This window comes from Erpetoichthys calabaricus, chromosome 2, assembly GCF_900747795.2.
Source record: "Erpetoichthys calabaricus chromosome 2, fErpCal1.3, whole genome shotgun sequence".
Lineage (NCBI taxonomy): Eukaryota > Metazoa > Chordata > Cladistia > Polypteriformes > Polypteridae > Erpetoichthys > Erpetoichthys calabaricus.
Genome location: NC_041395.2, coordinates 299,959,883 through 299,983,607, shown reverse-complemented (window position 1 = coordinate 299,983,607; position 23,725 = coordinate 299,959,883). Strand labels below are relative to the sequence as shown.

Genomic DNA, 23,725 nt, shown 5'->3' with positions numbered 1-23,725 from the left:
GATAGAGTATTATCGAGGATGACACCCAGACTCTTGACCTGAGGAGATGGGGAAACAACATATTAATATGCACATTTTTTTGAAGCCAGGGAAAAACTAAGAGAAAAGGCCACGTCCACTAGTAATGATTTTGATAATGACAGTAAATTGGCTAATCTGATTAGTTTAGTGTCAACTGAAAAATTAAACTAACATGTTTATTATTTATTTACCTCCCTCTAAAAACAGGTAATTTAACAAAGGTACCTTGTATTGCAAATTGTTGTTTTCTGTGTTCAGGTTCTGCACCAATCTGCATACCATGGTTTGAATCACTGCTGCTTATTGTTAAATGATTAGCCTTTCACGGTGTAGTGCATAAACAATATCTAAAAATCAAAGCAGAAAATTTTGTACATTTATTTTTTAACACAACTTTAGGGTTATGGAGAGCCTCTGTCAATCCCAGCCCCAGTGAGTGCAAGGGTAGAATCAACCCTGGACACTTTCACATTAACCCATACTGGGCCAATTTAGAACGAGGAAAATCAAAAATGCAGTATACTTTCAAAGAATACAAGTCCTGATATACTTTGTGTCAGTTGATTTTTGATTTTATCATGTTGTTTTTTATATGTAATGTACATTCTGTGAATATTGCTAATGCAGTATATACATTGACAGGAGAAAGATGATGATGAATATATCAAGAACAAAAAGGAATCACTGAATCCAGATCATAAGGTAAACCACAAGGCACAGGTGTAACAAAAGTAGAAAAATGCTTGATTATTTTTAGTTTTACATGTCTTCTGTTTTTGTACTATTTATAATTCATCTCTAAGACTATCTATGCTTTATTTCTACTGGATGACAGGATGTACCTGGGTTGTCCCCAAACCTAAGTAATTCTGAGGAGACCAAAAAATAAATTAAAAAGAGTATGCTTAATAACAAAATAACAATAAACACAAAGGAGCAAAATAAACAACAGAAATAAGTAAATTAAAACCATACATTCCTTTCTGCTTCCCCATATGCATACCTATCAGTATCTTTTTAGGTTGAGCTCACTCTGCTTACTCCTTCTTTCTTCCTCCTATCTTGATCTCTCTTTCTACTACCAGTTGGGTGCATGACACTACTTTCTTCCTAGCTCAAAGCTTAATTGGAAAATGTGGCTTTTAAGCCACAGTGATGGTCCACGTCCAGGGTAAATCCCAAATTCACTTCCAGGGTCAGGAATGCCCTCCAGAATGCATGTGTACATCTCTGGCTTTGGATTAATTACCTCCAGGTCACTCTATAGAAATATAAGAGCTACTGGTCCCAGGTGGCCCCACTAAACTCTTTGGAATCTTAACCTGATGTCATTGCAAAGCTAACTTTGTTATTTTTTTCCTTTTCATTTCTATCAATATTATATAGCATCCTCTGTCATCTACAATAATATTCCCTACCTGGTAAAGATCTACAGTGTATACTTGGTTGTTACTGTGTTTCAATAATTATAATTCAGAAAATTATCATTGCTTTCATCAATACACTTCAAGTTACCAGTGGCAGTGTTTCAATTTTTTTGTGCTGTAACTAGAACAAAATATAAAACATGTACAGTACATATATTTCACAAACTTCATGTGAATGTGTAAAAGTGTGTTTCTGGATCTCAGAAATGTGTTTGTTAGAATGTTTCCTGAAAATGTTTTTGTATATATTATTCACATATTCACAATCAGATCAGATGTTGCACTATGGCATTAACTGGTGTATTTTTGTAACTGCATCTTTTAATATCTTCATGAAATGGGAAATTTTGTTAATATTATTTTCATAAAGAAATCCTTCAAACACTTTTGCTCTACCTTCATTATATAATAGGTTTTTGAAATCAACAGAGACCAATTTTATGTATTCTTGAAAAATAAATTACATTTTAAGAAAAACTTGCTAATTCTGGCATAATTTTTGATGAGAAATTAGTAATATATAATTGTCACACTTTCTTTCAGCTCTTCCTTGTTAAGGGTTGTGTTAGTAACACACTGGTCTTCCTATCCCCAGCAGGTTTCTCTAGTCCTTCTTGGGGGAATATGTAGTTGCTTCACAACAATTAAAAAAATATAATCCCTCCAGTGCATTGTATATGTCCTTGGACTTCTACCAGTGGACCAATCCCTGTACCCCTAGAGGCATCCTAACTATATCCACAAGCCACCTCGACTGACTCCTTTCAATATGGAGAATCATCAGTTCAGATCTGAGGTACTCCCATATTGCTTGCCCTTCTTATATAGCCCAGCACCCCTTCAGTAAAACTCACAATCCCATTAGTTCAGACACTGCTCAGAGCTTGTGACCATAGCTGAGAGTAAAGACATAGACAGATCTGTAAATCAACAACTTTGTCCATGAGATTAGCTTCCAATTCTGTACCATGGTCTGGTATAATGCTCATAAAACTGCTGCCACTGCACTAATTTATAGGTCAATTTAACTAGCACATCTGCCCTCACTCATGATTAAGACCCCAGCTGCTCACCCTGTACCTGCAGGGAACATTCCACTCTTTCCTGAGTGAAGACCATGTCCTTACATTTCAATTCTCAGATTAACAACAAGTATGCAAACACAGCTGTTGCTTCACAATTACAGGGACTGAATGACAAGCAGTAGTGACCCTGGGACCTCATTCACTTGTAGCACTTTCCAAAAGATATAATGGGATATCGATTCATAACATTTTCCATATCCACAAATCATATAGCAGATTTAACTGCTATATTTTTTGAATAACCACAGTAAAATACAGATGGTTTGATGTGATTTGACCCTTTAAGATCTAAGGACCATAATTTTCATACTTGAAATTTAGAGCAAATGCAGAAAAATCAAAAAAGATAAACCAGGATAGCATTTTTATGCATGGAGACATTTGAGAAAATGTGGAAAAGGTTTAAAGCGTTTTATACACAATGCAGGACAATTGCTGGGTTTATGAAAACATAAGAATAATAGTTAAAAAAGATATTAAGAAAGAAGGCAATTAGAGAGAAATATTGAAGAAAAGATGAATGATGACCCAAAGAGATTCTTTTGGTATTTTACTAGTAAATGAATGTTAAGAAAGGATGTGAAGTGCATTAGAAACAGCAAAAGTGAACTAAAACATATAGAATGTAATATAGTGAATGGTTTAAACTAACATTTTCTGGAGTATACACTTGTAAAGAAATCAATAACCTCTCAAAGATAACACAGACTTGTAAGGCACTAATTATCGAGGATGATAAGTGGTGTTTAGACTAAGCAGACTGAAATCAAATCCCTGGGACCAGACATCATTTATCCTAGAGTGATTAAGGGGTTTAGTGACTACATATATAAACCCTTGATAAATATTTAAACTCACAGAATACTGGGGTAAATTTTGGGTCTGAAAACTAGTAAATATTATTCCATTTTATAAAAGGGGTGATCAGGCTAACCCAACCATAGACAAGTAAGCTTAATAAATCATGGCTCAATTAATGGAAATAATTATCAAGACAAACAGCATGAATGAGAACTGAAAACAAAGATTGTAAACAGTTTATACAATCACATCTTTGCAGATTAATGGTTATCAGCTGAAACAAGGCATGCCTTTCTTCCTCTGGGGAATGTGCAGCTGATGTAATAAACTCAACTTTGATGTGAGAAAACGTTAAAAAGAGGATCAACAGGTGTGTTGTGAAACCAAACAGTTCTACTCCCCCGAGAAGGCCAAAGCCTAAACTGAACTTTGGTATATCTTCTGAGAAAGAGTTGGCTTGCTTCATTGATGTTTTCAGAGTGTTTTCAGAGAACGGTTATTTAATAGGCTGTAAAGGCCTAGGCTCCCATGCTGGCTTACTTGAACCAGGCCACAGTTGTTTTTCCATCATTTGAAACCAGTTCTCTCTCTTTTTGATGTGTAGATAAGGTTATTATTAATGCAGTGCTTAGCACAGGCATCTGCATACTGGACATTTATAGTGGGTTAATAAAGAAAATACTATTCTTCCCACAATTGCTCTAATATCCTTCTGCAAAAATCTAGTAATAATTCACTGTTCTGATTCAGATTAGGCAGACCATTCCTATCATTTCTCCATGTAAGTCAATCATTCTCCATGTGAGCACTGAAGTGTCCCAGTAGGATTTCAGGTCTACATATTCAGTAGATATGCACCTTCTGAGTACCACATCCAACGTCTTTGACAAAGCTGAATATTCTAAATAGTTATTTAGTGCATAATTGAAAACAGCAGTTAAAGGTTAACTCCCTGCATCTTGCTTTTATGCACAACATTGGCTTTGGTACTAAACTTTTAAATCAAGTGTAGTTGATCTCCAGCTTTAGAAATGCCCTATAGTAGAGGGCCCAGGCAGTTGGGGGGAAACCAAAACCCTCTGGCAGGGCATCATACATTTTGAATTTGCTCTGGTGGACAAGATGGTTGAATCAATTTTGACTTTAAGTTGCAGAGAACGTTGACTGTTGTTGAGGTATATCTGTTTATGTAAATTTTAAATTGCACTGTTTAAATGGAAATGCAATTTGTTAAAATGAATGGGAAGATGGCGCAGTGGTAGTATTGCTGCCTCGAAGTATGGGGTCCTGAGATTGCATCCCAGGTTCTTCCTGCGTGGAGTTTGCATGTTCATGAGCAAATTCAAATTGACACAAATCATTTTGCTCATCACTACTGATGAGTAACCCACTCCCACCACTTCTCCCTTTTCCTACTTAGCAATTATTGTATCTTCTAAATAGCATTGATTTATGTGGAGATGAGCTTGGTTAGAGCCATGGCTGGACATATGAAAACTGAGTGGCTTAAGATGCTATTGTTTCTAGGAGTATAGGTTAATTTTCATTAATAATACATCTACAAAATATGAAAGTGTATGGTATACATACCAAACCATATTCCAAGTAAAAAATGGAATCTGGATGAGTAAAATTAGGATTTGTACTAGACATGTTGTGTCTTGTACAGAAATTAAACACTTTGCCCCAGATAGAGTACAATGGTCACAATTTATCAAGGGCTGCCTATGAGGTGCTAAAGTATGGGGCAATCTTGAAATTTCTTTGGTGCAAAAGATTTAAAGACCATAAATAAATATTTACTCTATATAAGTTCAAAAAAAGTGTCTGGTTGTCAAGAAATTATTTCTGCCTGTGGTTTTCTTCAAAACGTTGGCTCCAATTCTTAAATAATTCTCTGTTGAGAAACTTCTGTGACTTACGGATTTGCCTAGACTGAGTCTTTCCAGATTTTCTTTAAACTTTCTTTCTTAAACCTTCTTTTCAAAATATAGCTACCAGGTCTTTTCCATATACTTTCCAGGATCAGTCTGCCAAACTGTGTATAAATGAAGTGAATGAGCCTAATTTTTCAGGGACCTTTTTTCTCTTGTTGAAAATATAATCCAGAACTCCTAATGTGGTCAACGACCAGCTGTCCTACAATGCATAGAACTAATTCCTGTATATAATCTTGAAACTCAGAGAGGTGTCATCTGCAACCATGAAAATAAAAGGCTAAAATGGATAAAATAACACAGACAACACAGGGATTAGATAGTGGATTTCTGGGTGAATCCAAACTTTTGGACATTATAATTTTTCCCTTTTTATGGCTAGTTTCAGATATGGATTTTTCCTTTTTCTTTTCCCACTGTTGCTGATGACACTGGCATTAGGCATGTACTATTGAAGGAGGCATCCAACTGAGAACCTATAAAATGCCTGTTTCTTAAACTACAGACTCTGCTGTACTTATCCTCTTGTGTAATTGTGCATTTGGACAATGGACTTCTTTTTCTATTCTGGTTAGATCCAGATGCCTTCTTGACAGTATTGGACAGCTTTGCATGAAATTGTCAGTTTCTTGGCACTCTGTCAAACTTCCATTTTGCAAAGCAACAATAGACTGGCATATTTCTTGAGAAACCTCTCTTGTTCAGATCACTTTTAACACCAAAATGAATTTTAAGAATGTTAGTACCTTGCTACCCAAAGAAAGACAATTTACTAGCTTTATTAATGAGAACAACAAGATGCAGCTATACTAACACAATTATAAAGGTGTATCTAATAAACAATTAGCATTTAAACACAATTAATTAAAGATGAGTTGAGAGAGTTTGTCTTTAGGACACTGGAGTAATGGTAGCTGAAAATGCGATTTGGCAGTCAGATGTAAATAATTAATTATTAATCAGTCAATTCAAGCAGTAATAGCCATTTACAACATTAGTAATGTCTTCACTATATTTTTAAATAACTTTAATGGTATTTTGATTTCCAAAAAGGAATCAATTTGTTATCAAAAACATGATTTTTTTGGGTGACTTCAGACTTAGTTTACGGTTAGTTAGTGTATAGGAGTACAATGTTAAACAGCAACAGACTCTGAAGTAGTAATTTTAAGAAAATATATTTCATGAATTGGTCTAAATTTTGTTTGTAGCAATTAGTTTTACACACTGATTTTCAAAGTAATTAAAAAAAGCAGTTAACAACAACTATTTCATGTCTAAGTGACATATAATTGTTTTGGGGAATGTATGCCTGGCAACAGGTTGCCAGTAGTAAAGGGCTTCATGAAGATGGTAAAAGGCAGGTCTATGTTCCACCAAAACTTTGTGGAGAGACAGAGCCACACTGGGAGCTGGAGAGGTCCTATATATAATACTGAGGAGTACATGGGCCACTAGTGGAGAGAGGGAGTTATTAAGAAGGGGTGACAGACATACTGTGACATACCTCAGTAGAAGTCTGCCTCTGTCTGTATAATATAAAGTGTTTACATTATTGTTTAGCTTTTTGGAAGAGTTTACCTGCACTCTTCAAATGCATATACCTTTACTGTAAACCGAATTGTCATTGTATATATTGTATATTGCTGTGATTTGGCTAGTAAAGATGACTGTCATTGCTTTTGATTCCTTTAGTACAGTGACTCAGAGAGTGGAAATGACACAGAAGAGGATACCTGGTACCCTCATAATATGGAAGAGTTGGTCACAGTAGACGAAATAGGAGACGACGAGGAAAATATCATTGAACCTGACATACCTGAACTGGATGAAGAAATCCAAAATTGTACACCTCCTGCTGAACATTCTGAATATTGTAATTTGTCACTTGATGTGGCAGAAATACAGAAACAGATTATTCAGGACAACTGTGACTTGGTTGAAGGCAATCGGGTTGGTGATAATTCAGCTGAAAGTGAAGAGATCGTTTTATCTGACCTTGGTGACAAAAGTCTGAAAGAAGCAGAACAAACCATGGATAGCCAAAATGAATGCTGTGAAATAAGCCAGGATGCAGAACTCTTGAACTGTCCAGCACAGGGTTTGTCAACTGGCCATAAAATAACAAATCTTTTAGAACATGTTCGTCCAGTAAGTCCTACTATTCTCATCCACCAGCAAAATGCAGAAGAGCAGAAAGTGTCTTCAGAATGTCAAAAAAATGTGAAAGGTAAAGAAATCTGTGAAACAGAAGAAACAAAAATGGACCCTAAAGTTCTTTCAGAAGATGCATTACATATACTTTGCCAACCATTACAAAGAACAGGTACAGTACACCTTTTATTGCAAAAACACATTCGAATGTGCCTGTAAATAAAGTTTGTGTAACTCTGTTAAAATTTTCTCGATTTAATAAAAAAGAAGCTTTCAGTATTTTTAATGCCAAACCAATTTTACCATTTTTTTTGTGTCCCACCATCTGTTGTGTGACATCCCTTTGCCACTTCTGCTTCTGGTAATCACCTACTTCTGTGTGTGCATATACAGAATACACACACATATGTAGGTAGGTTTCAGGTTATTAATGAGGTCCATTAGCGCAGATTTTCGTATCCTGATGATGTCAGAATGTGCACTGAAAAATGTTCGTTAATGGGAAATTTGCAGAAATATATAATGTTTTAGTAATTATTTTACAGAAAAGACTTTTCAAGCCGAATATGACAAATAAATTGACAGTGAAGCAATTTAAACTGCATCATGGGTAGATATACTATGTTGACCTTTTGCTTAAAAATCCTATGGTTTTTGATATTGATGCTGTCCATCATGGAGATGAAAAAAAGCATAATGATGGCATAAATTAAGGATTCTGTAAAAGAAGAGATTAAGGGCAACCACTTGGACACAATTTTTACTTAACAGAACATCCTGGGATTTGACAACACATTTTCTAAGTGCACTATTCAATCAAATTAAAATTCCCTTTTCCAAAAAGAGAGTACTGTATATATATCACACTCCTGAAGCCATGAGAGAGACTTGCATAGATAAACAAGTTGCTAAACAATGACACAGCCTAACAGATGGTTTCCTTACCTATGTTTGTTTCTTAAAGAGTTACATTATATTGTTGTCTTATGGGACCTGAAGCTGCTTTTTTTCCTTTACAATTTCATCATCATTGAAGGAGCTTATTACTGAGCTGTAAGCACTGCCAGTTACATTCAGTGATATGTATACACAAAAGCTCAAAATGAAACATACCAACATATTCATCTGTGTCAGAGATAGATTGCTTCATTTGTAAGTAAAAATGTACATTGATAGATGAAAATTAATTGAAATTCAGTTGAAAAGAAAAAGTTTGGGATTTTATGTGCTCATTCGCATATCTGGATCTCTGCAAGGCAAGACAGCTATAACCCGAGACTTACCTACTGTACATATCCATATATATAGACTATATAACTTAATAGGCAGTTCTGTCTTTTCTATGCAATCCACTGTTCAAACAGTAATAGCTCTACAGTAAAAAATTACAGAAACAATGCCTGGTTGCATGAATCCCTATAACTGCTGATTCAGAATTTTTGGAATACTAAACTATGGCTCAGTTCCAGTGAATGCAAGGACAGACGTGAAGAGTGTAGGCTAACTGTGTCATTGTAATGACCGGAAGTCTAGTTGTGTGGCATGCATTGGATCGTCTTATATTAGCAATGTTTTCCACACCACGGGATATCTAAGAATAAATTATAAATCAGGTATATGCTTTTTATGGTGGTTAGCCTAGATTGCCCAGAAGACAGATTAGGACGAGAAGATGAAATTTTATAATAAAGTTATAATAATGAGCCATATCAAAAACCAGAAAGTTAGATACACCTAATAATCAACCTAAAAACTAAACCAAAAATTATAGTATAAAAAAAGCACAATAATTTTTACCAGAAAGCTAACACATAAAGACACACACACAAAGTTTTAAGAAGAATCTATATCTCAGACAACCAGGTAGTACACGGAAGGACCGGGAAGGCGCTACATCACTTACCCAAGCAATCCCTACGTAGTAATATATTGATAACAATAAACAAAACTGTTCCACAATAGTAGCATGTGTAGAAAAACAGTCATGGTGTCATGGTGTAAGTTGCAATTTATTTTTATTTAATTCAAAACTTAGTAGTTGTGATCATGTTTTTAATTTTTTTGTACTTTTCTCTGCCATTAATTTTATTACATTCTGATCTGTTTATGGGTTTGTTGATATGTTCCATGTGCAACAGTTTAATATCCAAAATATTACCACATCTAATGAAATGACATTTTTGCTTAGGTTATGGATGTCACCATTTTGTTTCCATTGCTACAACATTACTATGTTTGGGTAGCTGGAAGTGCATGGCATGTGAGAGGTCTTCAGAAGTGTAACTCTTTAAATTGACAGCAATTCAAACCTGAAACCATCAGAGATTATGGATAGATAAAACAAAATCTTTCTTCCTTGATGTGTGAATTATTTTTTCATATTTGACTCCTGCATAGTATTTTTTGAGTTCTATTTTTAATTAGCATTTCAAACCTAGGTGAAAGTAGGACCGACTCCCTGGTATTGACCATTTGCTTTGATTTATCTCTATCCCTTGGTTGCAAAGAATAATTTACTTCTTGCCTCCCTGCAGTGGCAAACCAGCATTTTAATCCTGTCACAAATCCGGGGAACAAATTCAGCAGCCCAAAAAAAAACTATCAAAGGAAATAAAGTGCCTTAAAACAAACTAAGAAGTTTAAGAATAGAAAAAAAGCAAAAGAAAATAAAATTATATTGCAGGGCATCAGTATATCCCTCTGTGAATAGATGCTAAAGTAATGCAGTATATAATGCAGTATATAAGTTAGAAAGGTTGTAGAACTATAAAACAGATTTAGAAACATGATGATGAATTTGGATAAATGAATTAATGCATTGGCCTTTTCAGTCACACGATCTTAGTTCAACTAAGCATGAGGGTAATATTTTTTGATTTCCATCCATCCATTATCCAACCTGCTGTATCCTAACACAGGTTCATGGGGGTCGGAGTCTGGAAAATAATGAGAAAGAGATGTGAGGCCTCCAGAAGGCTTCACTGGCCAGGGAAGGCCTCCTTTGCCTACCTGGAAAAGGTATCACCCAATGGACTTATTGCCAACTGCATTAATCTGCCTCAGACTTTGGAGGCCCAAAAGGGATTTATGCTTGAAAATAACCTTAAATGTCCCAATATATCAAAAGGTATCCTTCAAGAAAAAGAAGCTGTAAGAACATTTGGCTGAATATTCATTCAAAAAAAAAATATATATATAATGGGTGACTCCCAAAATATAATGCTTAATCAGAAACCAAAATCCAGAAAAGAAAATAATTAGAAAATCCACAGCAAAAACAAGATACTCACTGTAACTCCAAGCATCTTCACTGCACAGCAACGGAGCTCTCTCAGCTGTGACCAAAGTAGTTAGAGTGAGACTCTGGAGTGATGATGTCAGGGTGGTTCTGCCTTTTGGGGAACCATCCACAAAATACAAGAGACAAAGGAGAAATTACTTTTACACACAGAAACTTCAAATTTAACAATTAAATAACTAAAGAAAGTAAGGTCAAAGAAGTTACAAAATTCTACATGAAAGAAAACTGATCAGTTCAAAGCTGTTTTGATGGCAGTGGGTAGGATATGCACCCAGTTTGTATGGTTTGAAACAGGCTCTCAAATATCCTGTTTGATATTAGCAATTGTTTCATAAGCAAAAAGGTAACAAACAACCTAGCAAATACACAAATAAGCCTAAATATATGTATTGTTGTGTATGTATAATATAGTTTATATATATTTTTCATGACATACTCTTTATTTTTGATGTTCAAATTTTCAGCACTTCAAAGCCACTCACCTGCAAAACCAGAAATGGAGGGAAAGAAAGCACATTCATCATTACCATCATGGGATCATGAGAATGTATTTAGTGAACTTGGCATCCCATTAGGTAATTTAAATAATTGAAGTGTAAATGCCACAGATGCATACTTGGATTTGGCTTTATCACAGATCAAATAATTGGAATATTTCAAGACAGAATTGAAAGAATAAAGTGTTTATACTAAATAAATGCTATATTATGGCCATCCAAACCTGATCGACTAATTTTTGTTTGTACAGATTTCTTTTATTAGAGTGCTATCATTGTATTAATGAACAATCATGCTTCAGGTTTGGGTGTATTTTTGTTATTTTACCAAATTAGTGCCTCTGGTCTGGGAACACTATTTTTAGAAAAACAAAAGTGTGTTATGGATGAAGTGATTCTTCAAGGTTTTATTGTATTTCAACTTTTAAACATTTGTTTTCTGTGTTATTCACTGAGGTGTGGAATTTGTGGTGCCAAGAACCGGATTTTACTGTAAGCTTTGTGGTCTGTTCTACACCAGTGAAGAGACAGCTAAAATCTCCCATTGTAGGAGTACGGTGCACTACAGGAACCTGCAGGTGAGTAGTATGCTGCTGTTGAATGGTAATAGCTGACTGCTATCAGTACTGATGTCAAGGAAGTTACATTTATGGAAGCATGACTGTAAATCTGTACCCATTCATACTTTAAAACTGAAACAGATTATTCTCCTTCTCTGTTCCTCTGTTGTGAGTTAGAGTTCCAGACATAGCAAAAACGTGTAAGGGCAGCAAAATAAGCTAAAAAAGTATGCCAAGACATTCACTGGCCAGCCAGAAGAGGCTCACCCCAAAGCAGCAAATCCCCAGGTTGTCTACACAGACCTAATAATGTGGAATTTGCTTTAATAGTTCAAAAATGCAATGAAGTCCTAGTTTACAAAAAAGCCTTACCTTGGAGAGAGACTGTAAAACACTCCCTTGAGAAGACAATCTAAACTGTAATCTTTATAAACTGAGAGTGTATATAACAAGAATAGATAAGCAAGGATGAAATGCTCAAAAATCAAACAAGGATTTGCTCAGAACAAGTACCAAAATATAGTACAAGAGCAGAATCCAATAAACATGCACAAATAATCCAAGAAACCAAGAAATAACAACCCTCAGAGTAAATTTAAATACAACTTCAATGCTCCACTTCAGGGTTTCTCTTTCTGGGTGACTTATAAAAACAAAAGGATGCCATAGTAGCTGTGATGTCAGGGTAACCCCACTTCTTGGGACTCTACCAACAAAAGCACAACAAATTTAACATAAAAACATGCCAAATAATCAAACACAACAATATAACAGAAAATAAATGCAAGTAACCAGAAAAATCCCTGGCTGTAACACAACATCCTTTCACTGATTAATGATGAATTGTTTGTTTTGTCTTTCTCCTGTAATTGATGGAGGCTACCCAGCTACCTTTCTGGTGCTCTTAGACATGTGTCTATTTCTTCATTTGCTCAATTACATATTTTGTAACATATTACAGAGTTAACTGGTGTCAGATATGAAGCTCTGGGGTGTTGGGTCATCATCATCAGAGAATTTAAAGTTAGAAATATATCCAATAGGATAAAATTTGATGAATTTGGTCTTATTCCTATGGATAGGTTGTATTACTACTAGTTTTGGAAGGGTTTCAAGTTTAGGCATACAGTATTCTTGATAAAATAATTTCTTCATTATCGTCTCTTTTTGGTCCAGTCTTTTCCAAAATGATGTGAACTGAAATTTGGTTTTGTGGCATTGCCAAAACTAGCAGCTGTCCAAACCAGAACCTGTAGGTTCCATCAAGAATTGAGCACAGATTAATAAAACACAATTTTAATAGTGGGTATTACAGAAATAATTGTTTTATTTACTATTTCACATGTTTAGGTTAATAATAGATAACATGTTTAAAGGAGTCAATATAATTATATCTGCCTTTCTGTAACAAGTTTTACTAAGTGCAACCTGTTGTTTTATTTTGCTTTTCTAGAATGCATTACAGTGACAAAATCTCCAGCCGTTCTGGGAGGTTAAAATGACAGAAACATGCAGCTGGTGCTACAATTTCCCTATGTGCCAGCCACTCCTAAAACTTGTTGTCAAAGAGGGAAACAGTTCCACAGTTTGTGAGACATATTAAGTTGCTCATTAGTCAGTAGACTGCAATACTGTTCTTACTAAATCCTTAGCACAGCTGAAACCCACTCAGGGATGGCCTGTCTGACATTTGTTTGGTTGCATTCCACAGAGGAAAGTGCAAAAAACAGATGTTGTGTCTGTCAAACTAGGTTACCCCCTTGTCGGTTGATGTTGTTTAATATTTTACTCACATCAGAGGTGAGTCTGAGGGTGGCAAAGTGACAGGTTTTTTAATAGTGCTGTGTAAAGCAGAAGCTATAGGCTGTTGATGACATTCCCTACAACTCCACTGGGAAGCAAAAACAAGAACTGGCTTAAAGCAGCCATCATTTCAGTAGTATTATTCCCATGGCTATCATGAAATAATAATAGGTAGTAGTAGTAATAAAACAAGACAGGGTACTCTTTGTGATTCATGTGCACTGAGCACTTTAGGTTTATGCATAGTGAGTGTTGCCTAGTGGCTATGGCGTTGGACTGTAAGCATTAAAGTTTTGATTTAGCCACTGACATGTTCTGTGATTTGAGAAAATCACATGACCTGTTTATGCTGAATACAAATTTACATTAGGTATAAAACAATAAAAAAAATCTATGTAAAGTGAATTTTGATTGTCCCTTATAATTACGGACATTATTGTTGCATAATAAATACTGATGTTGCTTTACAGATTAAGAACACCATGTTCAAATTCCACCTTAGACATGGATTCTGCACATTCTCTTTGTGTCTGCACAGGATTTTCACTGGGTATTCTGTTATTCTACCCATATCCTAAAAACATGTATGCTAAGTTATTTGGAGGCTTTAAATTTGTTTCTTGTGTGACTAAATTTGTTTCTTGTTAGTTTGAGTTTATTTTGGTGGTGCTCCATTCATGGTTGCCTTTTACCTATTCCTGCAAGATTAAGCTCTGACCACCATATAACCATGCATTGGATTATTAAGGTTTGAAAATAGATGGACGTTTAGATATTGTAAGCTGTCAGTGTTTACTGGATTCTTTATATTGTTACTCATGGTATATTTCTGATGCTTGCCTGCTGCCTTTTGTATTTGCTGAAAAGTTACCGCATTGATTGTTCAGATCACACCTGTTGAGTGTCTGGCTTGTACACTCTATGAGCATGTACATGGTAGTGCTCGACTATACTAAGTATGTCGAAGCATGTCCAATATAATCAAAAAACTATAAATGTCAAAAATTTTATTTAGTTACAGTACATGATGAGTGTGATATATTTTGTCCATTTTTTTCATAAGCTATTTGTTAGAGTACTTTTTATCTTAAGGCTAAATCTTTAAAAATGGTATTCAATTAAACGTCAGAGAGAACAAATGGGTTTTAAATCTGGACCTGAATACTGAACCACTTAAAGCCTAATATAAACTTTCAAGAGAAGTGTTCCAAAAGGTAGGAACCAAGAAGCTGAATGATAGATAGGCTACTGAGACGTGACTGGAAAATGGCAAATATTATTCCATTATATAAAAAGGGTGACCGGAGATATCCAAGTAACTATAGGCCAGTAAGCTTAATGTACATCAAAGGTAAATTAATGGAAGGAACTATTAAGGATAAGAGTGAGCAACACACAGCAAGAACAGGAATTTTACTGAACAGTCAGCATGGGTTCAGAAAAGGGAGGTCATGTTTTACCAACATGCTGGAATTCTATGAGGAACCAACAAAATGTTATGATCAAAGTGGAACATATCATATTATTTATCTTGACTTTCAGAAAGCATTTGATAAACTGCCACATGAGAGGTTGGGCATCAAACTAAAATAAGTGGGAGTTGAGGGAGATATTTGTAGACGGATGTAAAATTGGCTCAGACACAGGAAACAGAGGGTTACGGTGCAAGGAATCTTATCAGAATTGGCTGATGTTAAGAGTGGTGTTCCACAGGGGTCTGTGTTAAGGCCGTTACTGTTTTTAATATACAGTATGTGCTATATCAGCTGCCAGAGAGTGTCCTGAAGCCATTAAGAAGGCTAACAAGAATGTTAGGTTATAAAGCACAATGTATAGAGTACAAGTCCAAGAAGATTATGCTCAAGCTTTATAACGCACTGGTGAGGTTTCATCTGGAGTACTGTGTGCAGTTTTGGTCTCCATGCTACAAAAAGGACATAGCAACACTAGAAAAAGTCCAGAGAAGAGCGACTAGGCTGATTCCAGGGCTACATGGAATGAATTATGAGTAAATATTTAAAAGAGCTGACCCTTTTTAGTTTAAGCAAAACAAAATTAAGAGGTGACATGATTAAAATGCTTAAGATTATGAAGGGAATTAGTACACTGGATCAATACTGTTACTTTAAAATGAGTTGAACAAGAACATGGGGACACTGTTGGAAATTTGTTAAGGGTAAATTTCACACAAACATTAGTAAGTTTTCTTTACAGAGAATCATAGACACATGGAATAATTTTCTAAGTAGTGTGGTAGACAGTAGGACTTTAGGGACTATCTAAACTTGACTTGATATTATTCTAGAAGAATTAAGTGGATAGGAATGGCAAGCTTTATTGGTCTGATTGACCTGTTCTTCTCTAGATTGATCTAATGTCCAGATCTGTGTAACTGAATTTTGGAAAAGTGAGAAGTACTGCATTTATAAATCATACTTACAGGCTTATATGATATAAGCAACATAGACAGAAACTCTGAAGTGTTAGAGCCAATGGATTCATGAAAAAGTAGCAGAATTTCTAAGATTCCATTCATTAGGTTTTTCTATAGCACTCTTCACTGAGTGCAGGCACAGATTGCTGTGACAAGTTCATAGGTAGATGCAAACACAGACTTCCAGATTACTAGTTAAATAAGGAATACATAAAAAGACAGATTTGTTTTAACAGATAGGAAAACAATGTTGTCTGAAAATGATTAACATAAATAGAGCCCAGCAATATTTGTCAATTAATTGTTGAACTCTGGCCAGTAAATAATAGAGAAGGGGCAAACAAAAACTCCAGTCAGCAGCATCCCTGGAGAAAATAAACTTCTGAGGGGTAAACTGTCACTTCTAATAGTAAAAGACACAAGGGCACAAAAGCAATCCAGAGCCCTGGAGACCTAGGCCAACTGGCCAAATACCCCTTCCTGGGGATTCTACAGTAGAGTCTGTGGTGAGCCGCCTAATCAGATGACATAATCTTTACAACAATTGATTTCAATGCACACAGTATCTCAGGTGTCTTTTTATAATCAGGAGAACAGCTTGGACATAGAGTGCAGCATGCCAAGAAGACAAACAGAAAAGAGGAGTATTAGTAATGGTTCATAATTATTGCTTATATTTTTGTACAAACGACTAACAAAAACAGATGCAATGAGGGTATTGCTAGTCTAAAGTAGTGAGTCTTTTCCTTGGATTTCAAATCTGAAACTGAAGAGCAACTCTTATATAAGCAGGCAGATCGTTCCACAGCTTTGGGGTCCTATAGCTAAAAGCTTGACCTCCCACAGTTATTTTATTAAACCTAGGAATCTTTAGTAGGCCCACATCTTGAAATTTTAATGCACATTCAGATAGGTAAGAAATGGTAAGTTCAGATAAGTAAGCAAGACCTTGGTCATTTAATAATAATAATAATCATAATAATACATTGTATTTATTAAACACCTTCCCCATTTAAATCTTTATATGAAGGAGGAATTTGAAAAGATGACTTGATACCTCATGCAGAGTAAATGAAGATGAGCCAAGTGAGGGGTCACATGTACAGAGTATTGGTTTGAATCAATTGTACTGTGCTTTCCGTCTGAATGGTAAACTTATTCCATTTTGTCTGCTGAGGTAACCTGTGTGTGTGATATCACTCTTGTTTTAGTCGTTTCATTTTTTTACATTATCATCAAACTCTCCCCCTATACCTACATGATTAGAAGATCAAGATAAAATGTATTTACATCTTTTGAGACACAGTGTATTTATGTGTACTGTATATACCTTACATAAAAACAGTTTTATTTTCTGTGCTTAAGCTGTTTATACACCATTCAACATTTTATATTTTGGACTAGTTTTACATATATACTTAAATATTTTGATATAATAACAAGGCATAGTTTTCTTGTATTCCAAGATATTCCTTTAATTTTGATTAATGCAATGTGTTGATCTCATTGCATCACTTTTGTAACAGGCTCGCTCTTTAACTCTATCTATAGTGTAAAACAGTGGTTTTTAACTTGTGGTACCACCAGTGATATGCAAAGAGTTATGAGCTGGTATGCGAGGGAACACAAAAAAAGGCAGGAGCAGCAAGCATGAGTAACAGAGTGGCGAGAGAGAGAAGTTGCAATGACATATCAAGGAGGCATAAAAAAACTTTTATCTGTTTATGGAATTGGTTAAGAAATCAAAAAATAGCTGATTTGTGCTTGCTTTGAGAGTACGATCATGATATGGCCTATCAGCTGTCAATTCAGCCATTTTAACTTGTAGTGTTATGAATTTGAATGACAGAGTTGAAGTAATGACCACATTAACCACCTTTCAATACAGAACCATATATAACTGTAGCTATGATAAAGGAACAGAGGCTTTGCATTCATTCTCTGACTTTAATGAACATGGCTACAGTTGTGCTTCCAATCACCATCCATCATTCAATCGTCATCCATTTCGTAAACAACTTATCCAGTTCAGAGCAATATCTAATGCATTAATTGAAGTACATAATCGTGAGACACACTGCTAGTCAGACACAATACTTAAACACTGAAATCAAATCAGCAAACACTATGTTTATGTTGTTTGTTGTGTTTTTGAAGTTTAACTAATGTTTATTTCTGTAAAATGTGCTAAATGTGGAGTGACAGCACAAGCAACACATATTTGGATGGTACGGCAGCAAATTGAATTCAGCCTGCAGTTATGACTAATTATTAGTTTCCAGTTCAGTGACACGTTCTGAATTAGTACAAAGGCATAAGTAATAGTACAGTCTGATCAGTTATGTGAGGCAGCCTGAAACCAACAGAACAAAGGCTGTTTTGCAAGATTGTGAAGTAATAATTTTAAATTGATAGGCTTGATTTAATAATAATACTTTCATTTAAAAGGACTAGATATTACAATCCTTGACGATTCAGCATAGCACTTGACTTGAGTGGGGCTGGAGATGTCTTCTTTGTCGGGATGACATTGATAATGACCACTTAGTGATGTTTCCACCAATACGACATATCATCAGTTGTGTACCCCAGCCTCATAGGATATTTCAGCCTTTTGCCACAACACAACTTCAGCAGAGGCAGGCCCACCACAGGCTGATCAGGCCTGGGTGTGTGTCGAATGATTACTAAGTGGTTATTTGGCAGCCCATACTGTCTTCTTTCGCTTCAGCCACAACCAGTGACTGCTTCTTTCAGTGACAATGCCAAGTTCCTTAATTGCCTTCTGCTGTGCCTGCCCTCTGATGCCCACTTCCTTCAGCAACCTTGTAGTGAAACTGGCTACAAAGACCCTGCAGCCCACCTATACTGGATGCACCTTCACCTTCCAGCCTTGCTCCTCTGTCTCAGCTGCAAGATTGGAATACCGCAGCTTTTTTCTTTCATATGCCTCATTGATGGCATCCTGCCAAGGGACTATCATTTCAATGATGAAGACACATCGACAAGAGTTAGACCACAGAACAAAGTCTGGACACAGATTGGTGGTTGCGACGTCAGATGGGAAGGTGAGTCTCTGGTTTAGGTCGACACGCATTTCCCAATTCCAGGCTGTTCTCAGCGGGCACGAGTCAGAAGATGAGGGCTTGGTCCACTCTTTCTCCCCATCCCAGATGAAGGATGTTAGTTGTGGGAATGCAGCCTGGGCTGACACTCTGTTGTCCTGTAGTGCTGAGGCCAAGCACCTCAGTACTTGGTTATGACACCACGTACATGTTCCTTGTGTTAAGCTATTCTTACAACCCACTATGATATGTTTGTGGGTTGCTAGGGCCACACACTGTTGACAGGCTGGGCCCTCTCCACGTCAAAGATATAGGTTTGTTGGTGAGGGCTCTAATGATGAAACAGCCTGTTAGTTTCCATGATTTTACGTTGCTCTATGCCATCCCACCTCATCCAGCAGCCTTGCTGGCCTTGGGAGACTGTTCTGGGACATCTGGCTGCTTCCTCCTAGCGGCACATCTCCTCCACCACCAGATGCCGGCATTCATTTGGTGTAGCCTTTTGCCATATGGGTGTTGTTGGTCCCAAACCAAGTCCTACAATGTCCCGGAGTCTAAGGGCGGCCTTTGTTTCTGCCACTGCCGAAGCTACGTCCCATTTCCTCCGTGTTACTAGGATTGGTGCAGCTTTTCTTATGAAGGGGTCACAGGACTCTTTGATTGTCATATCCAGTCTTGCTTTGGCACATTTATATTCCTCAACAATGCTTGATATAGGCAGAAAGAGGGCTCTGTTCCCGTATAGGCCTATGCTGAGGCATCTTGGTAGTCCAAGCCACTTCCTCACTTGTGCGCTCACCATTCTCTCCAGCCGTTTCATATGGGTTAGTGTGACCCTCATAGATGGTAGTTGGCCACATGAGATGGGGCAGCAAACGAAATTGGAAGCACCACAGCTTCAGTTTTCCAGGGAGAACAGTGTTGTTAATTTTCTTAAGGCCACTAATTGTGCCCTGCCTGAGTTGTTCCACCTGTTCGAGGTCTTTGTAGTCTGTGGTGTCCAAGGATTTTGATGGGCTTCTCCAGGATCGTTGGCTCATCATTTATGCAGAACCTCTTGTTGGTATGCCAGCCTTTGACAATGGAGATGTTACAGAATTTGCTGGGTTTTATCTCCATTTGTGCTCATTTGATGATTTCTTGGAGTTTATCCAGCAAGCGTTTGGTGCATGCTTTTATTGTTGTTATTGTTGTCATGTCTTCCATGTATACCCTGATTGGAGGAAGACGTAGCCCATTTTTCAGAAGTTCCCCTCCAACCACCCACTGTGTTGCTCGAATAATGATCTTCATCTCCATTGTGAAGGCCAGAGGAGAGATAGTGCAGCCTGCCACTATGCCAATCTCAGGCTGCTGCTAGGAGATGATACTGTCCCGTGTTGTGATGTAGAACTGGAGGTCCTGGAAGCAGGCTTTGACCAGTTTTGCTATGCCCTCTGGGACATAAAATAACCTGAATATTACCCACAAAATCTCATGCAGAACTTACCCAAAGACATTGGCAAGGTCTAGAAACACCACATACACATCTTTCTTTTCCTTTTTGGCTGTCTGCAACTGGTGCCAAATGATGTTAGCGTGTTCCAAAAAGCCTAAATAGCCACCTATCCCTGCCTTCTGCACTGAGATTGTTACTAATGAAGTTGTTATTCTGCAAGAAAGCTGAGAGACTTTGGGTCTTAACACTGAAGAAGGTTTTTCCTTCCACGTTCAGGAGACTAATCTGGTGGAACTGGTTGATGGTTGAGGAGTTTTCTCCTTGGGAATCAGGATCCCTCCGGCCCTTCACCATGCATTTGGTATGATTCACCTCTTCCATGCCAGCTTCATTAATTTCCATAGGTACTTCAGAACACCAGGGGTATTCTTATAAAGCCTATGTGGAACAACATTGGGCCCTGGGGCTCATGCTGATCTAGCCCGCTTTACTGTGCTCTCAGCTTTTATTTTCACATGTAGCCATAAATTTGCAACACATCTAAAAAATAAGGAAACAATTTGGAAAATGAAAGTATTAGGAGTTTGTGGCATTTGACATTTTAGTTAATTTGACATTAAATATTACTCCTCTGAAAATGTTATTATCTAGTTAATGTCTCCTCCATACAATGATATAGTCTCAAAGCAGCAGATGTCACATACCTAACAAAGTGGTTCTGAAAAACCTGATTTGAAAAGGCTGCTGTTATAAAAGCAGCTTTAAAGAGCTTGTGTAAATGAAAACATCCTGAATTATTTTGTTATTCCATAATTCATATGACAGTGACATAGTATTGTTTGAGTTTTTTAGTACTGGTTTTAAGCAGCTTTTATTTTTCAGTTAATAGACAGAAACTACGTGGTGAGACATGCCTATCTATCTATCTATCTATCTATCTATCTATCTAATCTATCTATCTATCTATCTATCTAACTATCTATCTATCTATCTATCTATCTATCTATCTTATCTATCTATCTATCTATCTATCTATCTATCTATCTATCTATTTCAAATAAAAGGCACAAAGGAAAAATACTGTAAATAGGGAAAGCACAAAGGAACAGAGAAAAGAAAAACAAAATCATGCTGACATTCTAGGCCCAATACTACAGTATTATAGGTTTTGGCCTTACAATTCTGGTAGGATGACAGATCCACTGTGCATTTTCATATCCCATTCTCTTTCTCTGTTTCATGACCCTTGATTTTTCATCTTGACAACTTTCATCTAAAACTCTCCTGTGACTCTTGTTGTTGCTGTAGTTTGAGGTAGCTTTAAACGTCTTCATGGGGTCACTTCCAAGCCAAACACCAGAATCACCTGTAGGATTTTGGAGGCCAAATTTAATTAAGATGGACAAGAGGCTATAGAACCCACCTGTGACCCCTTGTTTCCCTGCCACTCACTCCCTTATCTGTTCCTTAAAAGGTTACATCTTTTAGACTACATATAATCATAATACTTCCATTCAACAAAACAAGTGAAGCCATTAAAAAGCCATAGCAAAAACTCTCAGCCACTACTACTATGCTACTGTCAGTTTTGTCCATCTTTGACTTTGAGGCTGGAGGTCTCCTGGCCTTTTGGCAGCCCTCCATGGCCCGCTCTCCCTGTCTTTCTGACACCGAGCAGAAGGTCAAGCAATCTTGGCAAAAACTGGGCTGCTTGCCATCTAACATGCTGGGGGAGCATTACATAGATAGAGTCTTAGATCAATATTTATTTTTATTTAGCATCACATATTTATTTTCTAAATGCCATGAATAACTGTAGATGTTATTCAGTTTCCTAACTTCATAAACAAAATTATCTATACCAAAAACACCAAAAGGAGAAACATTTCAAATGAGAGTAAGTGCCTACATTCTAATTCTTTTTGAAGTTTTGCTTTTCCTAAGCTGTAATAAAGCATAGACAAGCAAATATTGTAACTTATATATATGCATACACGAAATTGTGTAATGACAGGGCCTGTCTCCTCCTGTTAGCTCCCATCTTTCCACACCAGCATGAGAAAAAACCTCCCCTTTTACCAATGTGTCTAGTATTCTTGCCCTTTAATGGTTTTGTCATGCTCATACCCTCTGCCAGTGCCTTCTCAGCAAGGCACCAAATCATGAAATGTGTAATTCTCCCTGTGCTCATCTGGTATTTCTCTTAATATTCTGGTTTCCTCTTACATTGCAAATATATGAAGGGTAGGCATATTCCTATTTCTCTACATACCTGGAATTATGTAGCTGAAAAGCAGAATTGTGCGACTGAGATGGGGGCCTGACCACTACAACTGAAACCTCATACTTGAGGCAAATTTATCCAATTTTCTTAGTGAAGGTATTACGGGAGGACAGGAATTAACCAAAATAAAATAATAAGAAAAGAGAAAAATGTGTAAAATCTTAAAAGTTAAAAAGAAACAATAAAAGAGGAAGTTAAGACACAAAGCTTTAAGGAGCCAAAAAATAGGTAATTTGTCTTAGCCTGTTAGCCTATCCACATTATAAATTATTTGGTACAGTGCAATGAGAGAAAAGAACAGACACAGTGGCAATCATTAAATAGCAATATAAGTAGCTGAATAAAACATTAGGATAACTTAATAATTAGCTAATACAATTTAGTGAACTGAATAATGTCAGCAACACAGGAGCGCCACAAGGGACTGTACTTTCTCCGGTCCTGTTCAGCCTATATACATCGGACTTCCAATACAACTCGGAGTCCTGCCATGTGCAAAAGTTCGCTGATGACACTGCTATCGTGGGCTGTCTCAGGAATGGGCTGGAGGAGGAGTATAGGGACCTAATCAATGACTTTGTTAAATGGTCCGACTCAAACCACCTACACCTGAACACCACCAAACCAAGGAGCTGGTGGTGGATTTTAGGAGGCCCAGACCCCTCATAGACCCAGTGATCATCAAAGGTGACTGTGTGCAGATGGTGCAGACCTATAAATATCTGGGAGTGCAGCTGGATGATAAATTAGACTGGACTGCTAATACTGATGCGCTGTGCAAGAAAGGACAAAGCCGGTTATACTTCCTTAGAAGGCTGGCTTCCTTCAACATCTGCAATAAGATGCTGCAGATGTTCTATCAAACAGTTGTGGCGAGCGCCCTCTTCTACGCATTGGTGTGCTGGGGAGGCAGCATTA

The 23,725-nt window shown here is 36.8% G+C and overlaps 1 protein-coding gene across 4 annotated transcripts in view; it reads left to right on the top strand.

Annotated features, from left to right (window-relative positions):
- The window catches only part of rbm20 (RNA binding motif protein 20), a 198,781-nt gene that overhangs the window by 162,937 nt on the left and 12,119 nt on the right, over window positions 1–23,725 (top strand). For all 4 annotated transcript variants that reach the window (XR_007934025.1, XR_007934026.1, XM_051922162.1 and 1 more), the window contains exons 10-13: window positions 664–723; window positions 6,967–7,597; window positions 11,191–11,301; window positions 11,680–11,801. Coding sequence is in view for 2 of the 4 variants with exons in the window: in XM_051922162.1 (XP_051778122.1) it covers window positions 664–723; window positions 6,967–7,597; window positions 11,191–11,301; window positions 11,680–11,801 (924 nt within the window). In the remaining 2 variants the exon portion in view is untranslated. The remainder of the gene's footprint in view (window positions 1–663; window positions 724–6,966; window positions 7,598–11,190; window positions 11,302–11,679; window positions 11,802–23,725) is intronic.